This window comes from Monoraphidium neglectum (genome assembly GCF_000611645.1).
Source record: "Monoraphidium neglectum strain SAG 48.87 unplaced genomic scaffold scaffold01903, whole genome shotgun sequence".
Lineage (NCBI taxonomy): Eukaryota > Viridiplantae > Chlorophyta > Chlorophyceae > Sphaeropleales > Selenastraceae > Monoraphidium > Monoraphidium neglectum.
In genome coordinates this window covers 1-9,798 of record NW_014011725.1, presented here as the reverse complement: position 1 = coordinate 9,798, position 9,798 = coordinate 1, and the positions used below count along the sequence as shown (strand labels likewise).

Below are 9,798 nucleotides of genomic sequence, written 5' to 3'. Positions count from 1 at the left end.
CCCCCCGCGCCCCCTGCCCCCGCCGCGGCCCAGCTGCACCGCCACCAGCCCCTGTATCTCCCTCCCCAAAACCCTCGCCCGCCCCCCATGATCCCCACCAGCTTGAGCTCTGTGATTGTGTCAGCGATGTAGACCAGGCTCATGGCCCCCGCCACCAGCGCCAGCGTGCTGCCCGCCAGCCACTCGGGGCTGAAGTCCGTCACGTAGGGCCGCAGGTAGGTCAGCTGGCCCACGGCCTGGGGGCGGGGGGTGGGGGGTGGTCCAAGTGCAAGGACTGGTGGGCAGAGAGTCATTATGGATGCATGAGGGCAGCAATCGCCGCAACCCGCAGCTGAGCGCATGCGGTTTGTTACGCACATCCTGGCGCGACCACATGCACTGACACGGGCCCCCCTCCGTGAGGAAGACAGCGCGGCGCACCTGGGCGATGGCAAACGCAAACGCAGCCAGCCTGCAGGGAGGGTGTTTGACACGCCGTGTACCGGGCCGCGCATTGTGAGGGAGGCAAGCGGCGCGGGGCTGGCCGCATCGGTCAAGCGAGCGCCTCGGGCTTGGCCGGCCGCCAGGCCGGCTAGCGCGTGAGGGCGGGGGCACGCCTCCCAGGAACGGGCCGTGATGCGCGAGTGCCCAGCCACAGGCCCCGCAGCCTGGCCAGCGCCCGAGGCGAGCGTGTGGCCCCTGCGCCCTGCGCCCCGCGCCCCTCGCCCCTCGCCCTCAGGTCTCACTTCTGGTACCACTGGAACCGCGCGCGGCCCTGGGGCCCGTCCTCCCGCTGCATCTTCTTGAGCGAGGGGAAGGCCGCGCTGAAGAGCTGCAGCACGATGGACGCGTTGATGTAGGGGATGATGCCCAGGCTGAACAGCCCCACCTTGCTGATGCTGCCGCCGGACAGCGCGTCCACGTAGCCCAGCAGCCCGTTGCTCGCCATCGTCTCGCCAAACGCGTCCACGTCCACGCCCGGCAGGCGCACGTACACGCCCACGCGGCTGAGCACGATGAGCCCCAGCAGGCCCGCCAGCTTGCCCGGCAGCGGCCCGTTCCAGAATGCGCTCCAGCTAAAGCCCTCCTCCTCCTGCTGGGACGCGGTCGCGCTGCCGCCGCCCGCGCCGCTGCTGCTCGCGCCCGCGCCGCTCGACGCGCGCGCGGTCGCGACTGCCGATGAGGCCGTGCCTGCAGGCGGGCCGGACGTGCTGCTGCCGCCGGCCGCGCCATTGCTGTTGGACGTTTCGGTCTCTGCTGGTACGGTATCCTTCTCCGCTGCCCCGACGCGCACTGGGCGCGGCGCCGTCGATGCGCACCACGCTCCCAGCCTAGCCGGCAGCAGCGGCGCAGGCGCCTTGCGCGTCTGCTGCGCCCCTAGCCGGGCAGCAGGCCTCGTCCTTAGGGCCTGCATATGTGTGATAGTGTGCCTGCACGGCCTCTGTAGCAATGGGGCAGCTGTGAGGCTCGGAACTGCACTTGATCTTGTGCGCCTTTGCGATGCAGCCAGGGAACGAGCAAGGGGTGTGCTCCTCTTTTCAAAAGGATCAATGCTGCAATACGCGGATGCGATTGATCCTCCAAGTCCGGCCAGGGCTGATGTGTAACTTCTGCGGTGTGTCCTTGTCCGCAAGCAAGTATCGGCAAGCCACAAGCCGCTATGCATAAATGTTTACCTGCCGTGAATTACAATATTTTGTCAAGCGCTCGTTGTGAAGACGCCCTTTATTCAAGGCTTCGTCTGTCAGATCAACATAAGCAGCCTTCATTTTTTTGTTCTCACTTGTATTTTGATATAGTTGTGCAACGTGAAGATCCGTGCCGTCGGGATGCATGTGGGGGCGCGGCCACCGGCGATTACGCAGCAGCATCACGCGACTGCACACGCTGCTGCGGCCGCTGCCGCCAGGGCGGCCACGCCAAACCGCAGCGCTCGCCCGGTGCAGCGGGCTGTGCGACCGCAGCGGAGGGCGCGTAGTAGTAGACAGCATGCACTGGCGGTCTCTGCAAGGCAGCAGCAGCAACAGCAGCAACAACTATGGGGTGCGGTCGGTGTCACCGCTGCTGGTCTGAGAGCGCCCCTGCAGCTTGCCTCGCGCCCGCGGTACAGAACCAAACCGTCGGTTGTGTGAGAGCCACCGCATGCCCGCGTTCCATAAGCTGTACAAAACAGCCATCCCTGGCTGTGTCCCCAGGCCGGAGTCGCAGCGCCGACCCTGTAATGTGCCCCATGTGCCCTTGCCCACACCCTTCTGCCCCCCCCCCCCACACACGCCACAGACTACCCTGGCAGCCGCGTCACGCCTGCGAGCCTGCTGACCGTGCAGACGCTCCAGCGCCGCTCCTTTGGCCACCGCAACCTGCGGACGTACGTGGTGGTGGTGGCCGACCCTCGCAGCGCCGCGTGCCGCGCCGTGGAGTCGCCCCTGGAGTCCCTGGCCTCGGGCCTGGCCCACGAGCGCGGCGCCGCGGTGCTCTCCCTGGATGCGTCGCTGCCCGCCAATGCTGCGTTTGCGTCGCGCATCCTGGGGGTCGGGGCGCTGCCTGCGGTGCTGGTGTACCCTGAGGCCGCCCCGGGGTTCCTCGCGTACCGAGGTGCGGGGCTGGGGAGGGCGGGGCGCCATCGGCACGGAGCGGCGGCCTTCTTGAGTGTGGTACGCTGTCACAGCAGTCACACATGGTGTTCGCCAAAGCAACGCGCTATGGAGTGCACTGCTGTGTGCGGCACAGGGCGGCGTTGCCAGCTTCACTGTTGCCGCCTGCACGAGAAGTTCTTCTAAGCCTCTGTCGCGGACTCTTTTGACTGGTTGCGCGCCCCCGCACTCTCGCAGGCGCTGACATGACGGCGGAGGGCCTCCTGCGCGCCATCAACTCGGCGCGCCTGCGCGCGCTGCCGGGCTCGCGGCCCTACGAGCTGCGCCACAGCGTGGCCCCTTTGGAGCGCGCACTCGAGGGCTTGGAGCAGCAGCAGCAGCAGCAGCAGGGGCAGCAGCAGGGGCAGCAGCAACAGCAGCAGGAGCCAGCGTTCCTCACCCCGACGCCGCTCGTCGTGCCGCGCGCCAGCGGCTACTGGGGCCCGGGCAAGGCCGCGCTGTGGGGCCTGCTGCTGGGCGCGGCTACGCTGGCGTGGGCGTGGGACGCGTTCCTGGAGGACAGGGTGGAGGCCTGGCGGCTGGCGCGGCGGCTGCGGCAGCGGCGCGAGGGGCGGCGGCGGTTCACGCTGCAGGAGAACCTGGATGACATTCTGGAGCTGCTGCTGGCCGCGGGGGCGCGCGACCTCGAGCGCGAGGTGACGCGCAGCAGCGCGGACGAGCAGCAGCTGGGGTGGCGGCGGCTGGACGATCTGGGACGAGCGGGGCCAGTGGTGGGCGGAGGGGTCGGAGGCGCCCCGAGCGGGGCGGTGGCAGGGGAGCAGGGCGGCGGCACCTTTGTGTCGGCGGGCCCTGGGCGGCCGGGACCAGGAGCGGCGGCGGTGCCGGACGGGCCAGTGGTGGAGGTGGCGGCAGGGACGGCGGGGGTGTGGCAGGCGCCCATAGACGACGCGGACACAGCCGAGGCTAGCAGCGGCCCACAGCCTTCCCCTACGTAAGGATGGATGCACCCGCGGCGCAGCAGCCTATCAAGCCGGCTCCGCAACCGTGATGCGTGTGCGACTGTTGACTTTGCGACCATCGGTCAAATTGCAGTTAACCCTCTCACCACGTGCCTGCTCGACCTGGGCATGCGCTGCAAATTTTGCGCGTCCTTACATTATAATGCACGCGTGGCCTTTGCTGGAACTTCGCAAACGATCGCGTATCCTACTGGCTGACTCGAGAGGCATTGTCACGGGGCTTGTAAACACGTGATCATGCCTAACTACGGCGTTGTTTTGATGGTGCTGGCCCTGCTCGCGTACGCTGCCGTCTGCAGTGCCGCGACATCGGCAGGTCAGCTTGGCGCCCTGCTGGGCTCGCAGGAGGCATTTGGCGCTGTGGTGCTGCAGCATGCGCGCATGCATGGGTGCATATGTGAAGCCTCTTCCTCAAAATGTCTGTTTAGGGGTCTTGTGTTGCCGCTGCCACTGCTGCGTAAACAAGTTGGCTGTGACCGCCCAAAGACAGCTGCGCATGTGCGCTTCGGCTCTCTCCACCGCGTCAGGTGCGGGTCTTGTAGCGCCACGGCGGGCCCTAATGGACAACGACGATGCCAGCAACCAGGGCAAAAGCGACACCAATCTGGGCAACGGCAGTAGCAGTATCAGCAGTAGGAACAACAGCAGCAGCAGCACCGCGGGCAGCAGCGGCAGCAGCAGCGGCAGCGGCAGCGGCAGCGGCAGCGGCGTGAAGAACAGCACCCTGGGGGCTGTCGTGGATGACGTGAAGGAGCTGGGGCAGCGGATCGACGACGACCTGCACCACAGCAAGGGGCAGACTGTGGCGGCAGCCGTGCTGGGCAGCGTCCTGCTGGTGGCCATCGCTGGCACGGGTGCGCGCGACTCGGGCGCGCCTGGAACTGCCTGCTGGTGCCGGCACTTCCGCATGCAATGCTTGTAGTCTGCACAGACCAGGGGCTAAGCGAGTTTCTCCTCACGATCCACCGTCGTGTCACCCCTTCCGCCCACCACAAAATGCACCTGTCCACTCATCTGCCACCTGCAGTGGGCTACGTCCTCTGGCGGCGCGCCAGGGCCTCGCTGCACGTGGACACGCGGCGCCACGACGCTTACCTCTTCAAACAAGCAACAGCATCTGCAGATGTAATATGACTCAGCAGGTTGGCGCGATGCCGCCAAGGACCCGCACCTCGATTGCTCTACCCAGGAGTTGCCAGCGCTACCAGGCTGGGGGCGTGCGCCCAACTGTGGTATCCCCCCCACAAGTCACACACCCTTGCCTAGAGGTGTAGTGCATCATGTAGCGGCGCGAATGCACCACGCTGGCAACGTGCTGTGTTGTCTGAGTGTGTGTGTATGCAGCCCCCGCAGCTGATACGCCCAGCTCCCCAGCTCCCCTGGGGCACACGAATTACACGAAGGTGCTGGCCGACGCTTGTGCAAGGGCCAGCCCCAAAACCATACCAATGGGACCAATAAGGACCAATACGCGTCTGAGGGTGTGCGCACGCCTCACGCTGCGGTGTTGAGTTGAAGGACTTCAAGTGCGGAGGGGCGGGGGCGGCTGCTGCAGGTGTGGACAGCAACCACCGGGCCCGCCTGTAAGGAATGCGGTGATCGCAGTAAACAGCAGCACCGCGTAGGCCCGTGCGGCGTGGGCGGCCAGGGGCAAGGCAGGAGCCGGCTGGCGGGGCCTTTGGGGTTGAATGACGCAGCCGCAGGGCCGGGGTGCATCCGGGAGCGAAAGCCGGCGAAAATGCGGCGGAAGCATTGGACGCTGCAATGGCGGTGGGCAAGGCAGGAGTTGAGATGTGGCCACACAGCGGGTGGGTGGGCAGGCGGGTGGGCGCCGTGGTGCCGGTGAGGTCTCCCCCAAGGTGGAAGCCCCCCACAACCCCGGTCCCACGCGCCAGCGTTGAGGGGATTTCACATCAGTCGTGTGGCGATCATCGGCACCTGGATAACAAGGGGGGCCGGCGCTTGCGCGAGTGCGCCTCGCCTGGATGCATAGCATGGGGGTGGGGGTGGCCACCGCGACTGCGCAGAGCAATCAGTACGCGGGCTTGCAGTCCGGGCACCAAAAACACCAAAAAGCAGTCTTGGTTGAGCGGTATTTTTTGTGCGAGTATGTGCGCGTGTGTAGTGTACTCGGAAGGTAGCAAGGGCCGGTGTGCGGTGCCACAGCCATGCCGAGCCGGGGTGGCGGCGGCGACCGGCCACGCCTGGCCGGGAATGCGCCGGGAATGAGCCACCGGGCAGCAGCACCGAGGCCTGATCTGGCATCAAACTGGGATAGGGGATGTGGCCGTCTGAATTTTTGGTGAAAAGAGCCTCAACGGAAAGTGTTGTTGTGCTTGCAGACTCGGTGGGCCCCTGGCTGGCTGGCGCCTTCCTGCCGCACCCAAGTCGGGCGACATCGGCCCCAGCCACAAAGCACATTGGCGGATCGATTGGCATCAATCAGCAGAAACCCCCGGGGAGTGACGCACTCATGACATGCCCACACCACGAGCATTGACAAATGACGATTCCAACCCCCCAAAAGGGGTGTCGCCCTGGACCCCAGTGCGGTGGACGCCCTGACATTGAAAATAAAGGCCATTGTCGGGGCCCATCATAAATCCCACTCAGCGGTTATCAGAGGCCACCTTGAACCCCACTCTGTTGCTGCCGTGCCTGCACAGCCGTCGCCACCAGTTGGAGGAGCGCGCTCATCACCTGCATGGGGACGGCCTCGGCGGCGCCACCGCTGCCGTCACAGCCTGAGGTGGCCCGGGGCGCGGGCGGTGGCGCTTCCAGGCGGCGTCGCTTGGCCAGGCCAGCGGCACGCCTGCGCGAGGCGCGGGGCGGCAGCTGCTGAATCACTGCATATGGCGGCAGCCCCATGCCCTGCTGCTGCTGCTGCTGCTGCTGCTGCTGCTGCTGCTGTTGCTGCTGGTACTGCTGATGCTGGAGTTGCTGCTGCTGGTTTGGCTGCTGCGGCTGAGCTCCGTGCATGCCACTTGGCCCTGCAGAATACGTATGGCTGCTCTGCTGCCCGTACGCCGCCGAAGTTTGAGCCTCCCAAATGGCTGCACTGTCGCCGCCTGAGCCTCCACCTCCCTGCTGCGCTGTCGACACCCCCGTGCACGCTCCAGCACTGGCGCCGCCTGCAACGCTGCTGTTGTCCAGGATGCCCCCCATCACGCCCAGCAGAAGCTCCGGCTGGGCCCGAGCAAGCTGCACCAGCTGCTCCGCCATCGTGCGCGCCCCCGCGGCAATCACGGGGTCATGGCCAGTGCCGGGGGCCGCGGCTGATGCTCCTCCTCCAGGGCTGCCCGCGGATGGGGCCGGGGCGGCCGAGTACGTGGCTGCGTATTCGGTGAGGTCGGGCAGCGCCGCCTGGTGTTCGTGCTGGTGCTGGTGGTGTTGGTGCTGGGTCTGCTGCAGCTGCTCCTGGCCATAGGCATAGCCGCCCAGGGACGAAGCCGGTGCGCAATGCATGTAGTCGCCCTGCTGAATGAAGGCGGCGTCTGAAGAGGCCGCCAACTCCTGCTGTCCAGCTAGTTGCTGCTGCTGCTGCTGCTCCTGCTGCTGCGGTTGCTGCGGGTAATGGTCCGACCACGCCTGGTAGGGCGGTGGGTCGCCCTGCTGGTTTTGCTGCTCCCACTGCCAATGCTCGTCACCCTCACCATGCCCTTGCGCCGCGTGCAGCTGCTCCAAACATGGATGATCCCACTGCTCCGCTGTGCCCGCCGGTGGCTGGACATGCATCTCTGCAGCGACGAGGGCCCCATGCTCGTCCGCGCCATTATCGGGCACGTGGGGCGCCATGTCCCCCAGCTGCGCCGCCGCGATCCAAAGGCCCACCTCGCCACAGTCTGACGCACAGCGCACCGGGGGGTCGGCCCCCGCGTCATCATCGGCGTCCGCTCCGCCGTCAAACAGCAGATGGGAGTATTCCCCAAGGCAGTCCGCTGCCACCCCGACTTGCGCGGCGGCCTCGCTGCCGGAATGCGGCAGGCTGGGCAGCCCGTGCTGCAGGCTGGGCAGCCCGTATGCTGGAGCCGGCGCCGCTGCAGAGGCGGGTCCTGCAATGGCCGGCTGCAGGTGCGGCAGGTGCGAGCTGGGGCCGCCTGGCGGTGACGTGGCGCTGCAGTCTGGGCTGCACAGGTTAACACATGTGCGGGCCTGAGCGACTGCACCGGAGCCGTGGCACTGCTCCGCCTGGTGCAGGACAGGGAGCAGGTGGGATGGCGGTAAGACCCAGGTGTGCAGGTATGCCCCGCCCCGCCCCCCCGCCTTGAGAGCTTGCGGTGGAGTACTGCACCCACGCCAGCTGTGGCACGCCGTGCCGGCGGACCTGTATGGAAGCTGCGGGCCTCACCCCCCCCCAGGTGCCTTCTCAGTTTCGGACTTGTGCGGCGCACGCAGCTATCTGCAGCCCCTGAACTCCAATTTTCAAGATTCCGATACCCACCGGGCCAAAGTCGCTACCGCCGACCGCGCCGCCCTCCCCAGCGTCGTGGCCCGATGTGAACTGGCAGCCGCTTTGCTGTGCGGCCACATCATCCAGCTCCGCCTCCTGGAGGGCCCCCAACAGGTCGGCGCTGCTGATGCTCAGGAGGCTGCACAGGGGTTGCAAGCCGCACGCATCGAGCACGGCATCCGCGGCCTGGCCGGCAAACGTGGCGGCAGCCCCGCTCGCAGCGGCGGCGACCGCGGCCGTGGTTGCATGGCTGCAACCGTCTGTGGGGCTCAGGGCCGCGAACGGGGATACGCCGTAGGCTGCGGTGGATGCACTTGTGAATGAGCCGCCGCCATCGGCGCTGCCGCAGGTTGCAGGCAGGGCGTCTCCGCGCGCGGAGTGGCCGCCCTGCACTTGCATCGGGTGCGCTGATCCAGGAAAACCTTGGGCCTCTGCAAGCGCCCTTCAACCTGAGAGATCCTCCAGCCTGCGACTGCACATGCAAGAGAGGCGGGGAGCATGATGGAGACTGCTCCGGCAACACGTGCAGCAAGGAGCGGCGGTCCAGCCGACGTAGCGACCCTAGACGGCTCCAATAAACGGGGCAATATGTCCGATAGGAACGTAAACATCACGTCCATGCATCCTGTTGAGGCCACGCACCTCCGCTTAGACTGCTGCTGCCTGCAACCCAACCGCTACTGCAGCAGTCGGGCTAGCAGGCACCCTATCACAGTTGTAGGGCCTTCCGGCTGTCGTTACAATATTCTAAACTTTAATAAGCAACGCGGACGACCTCGTAGCTCATTTGAAAGGTGCTCACTGACCACCGACCTGCAGCTAGCTCACTCACACCGCAGAAGAGGTGTATGTACTTTCGACCGCGAACACGACCTAACTCTAGCTCTGAAGCAATATCGCCTCGTTCAATTCATTCGTCCTGGTCCTGGTGGTAGAGATTCTTGACCAGTGTGCACAAGCTGTTTGCCACATTGGCGGCCCTGCACCATGAAGCTGACTTGCGCCTGTTTGAATGAACGCATGGATATGGGCAAGGTAACAAATTATCTTAGGATGCACGGTTGCCATGTGTACGGACCGCATCGTCCGCTACCCAGCGCCCCTAGCATGCTGGAACCAGGCCCCTACATGATGTGCGCGGCTGCGCTCCAGCCGCCGGCCCTGCCGGCAGCTGGTACCCGCAACCTGCAGGTACCCATTGCCTTTGAGCTCATGGCACGTGTCGTGTTACACACATAGCAGCAATGGGGAGTGCTCGGGCGCTCGTATGGACATAGCAAAGGCAGAGATCCCTGCCCACACCAACTCGCGATCAAACGCTGCGGCACAAGAGGTGCCGTCCCCATCACGCGCTGCTGTGGCCCGCTCACAGGCGGGCGCGCCTGCCGGCGCCCCTCCACGCCGGCAGTCAGTCTGGCCGCGGCAGGCCGCACGCCTCGCAGTCGGGGCCGCCGTTATTGGAGAGGGTGCTGCGGTGCAGGGAGGGTGTGATGGGTGGGAGTGCGGTTGGGGTGTGAGTGGGTGGAGTTATAGGGGAGGCTGCAGGTTTCAGGGAGGTGTTGGGTGGATTGGGTGCGGGGGGGGCCTGCGACGCTGATTACGACGAGCCACAGGGTCGCTCCAAGTGCACCTGAGCCACCGTCCAAGGACCAAGGGGCGGAAGGGGTGGAAGAGGGAAACGCCCAAAACCATGCGCCTCACCAGTGCGTGCAGATCCACTCGTCACCGGCCGCCCCCCGCGCCGCTGCCGCTGCGC

The 9,798-nt window shown here is 66.2% G+C and overlaps 4 protein-coding genes across 4 annotated transcripts in view; 2 read left to right on the top strand and 2 right to left on the bottom strand.

Moving 5' to 3' along the window:
* Positions 1-1,393, bottom strand: part of MNEG_9346 (Preprotein translocase subunit secY) — a gene marked incomplete at both ends in the record, with an annotated part of 2,675 nt that extends 1,282 nt beyond the window's left edge. Inside the window, 3 exons of the mRNA XM_014042185.1 lie at positions 99-236; positions 421-451; positions 726-1,393. Coding sequence (XP_013897639.1) covers positions 99-236; positions 421-451; positions 726-1,393 — 837 coding nt within the window. The remainder of the gene's footprint in view (positions 1-98; positions 237-420; positions 452-725) is intronic.
* A 415-nt stretch (positions 1,394-1,808) lies between these two features.
* On the top strand, positions 1,809-3,568 carry MNEG_9345 (hypothetical protein; the record flags this gene model as incomplete). The annotated part of the gene is made up of 3 exons (XM_014042184.1): positions 1,809-2,022; positions 2,260-2,574; positions 2,811-3,568. The coding sequence occupies 3 exons, from the start codon at positions 1,809-1,811 to the stop codon at positions 3,566-3,568; spliced, it is 1,287 nt and encodes a 428-aa protein (XP_013897638.1).
* A 583-nt stretch (positions 3,569-4,151) lies between these two features.
* On the top strand, positions 4,152-4,514 carry MNEG_9344 (hypothetical protein; the record flags this gene model as incomplete). Its single annotated transcript, XM_014042183.1, has 1 exon — positions 4,152-4,514. One exon carries the CDS (start codon positions 4,152-4,154, stop codon positions 4,512-4,514), a length of 363 nt encoding a protein of 120 aa, XP_013897637.1.
* Positions 4,515-6,211: 1,697 nt separating this feature from the next.
* Positions 6,212-7,780, bottom strand: MNEG_9343 (hypothetical protein; the record flags this gene model as incomplete). Its single annotated transcript, XM_014042182.1, has 1 exon — positions 6,212-7,780. A coding segment is annotated over one exon (1,569 nt), but the record flags the coding sequence as incomplete, so codon positions are not given.
* Between the last annotated feature and the right edge of the window lie 2,018 nt (positions 7,781-9,798).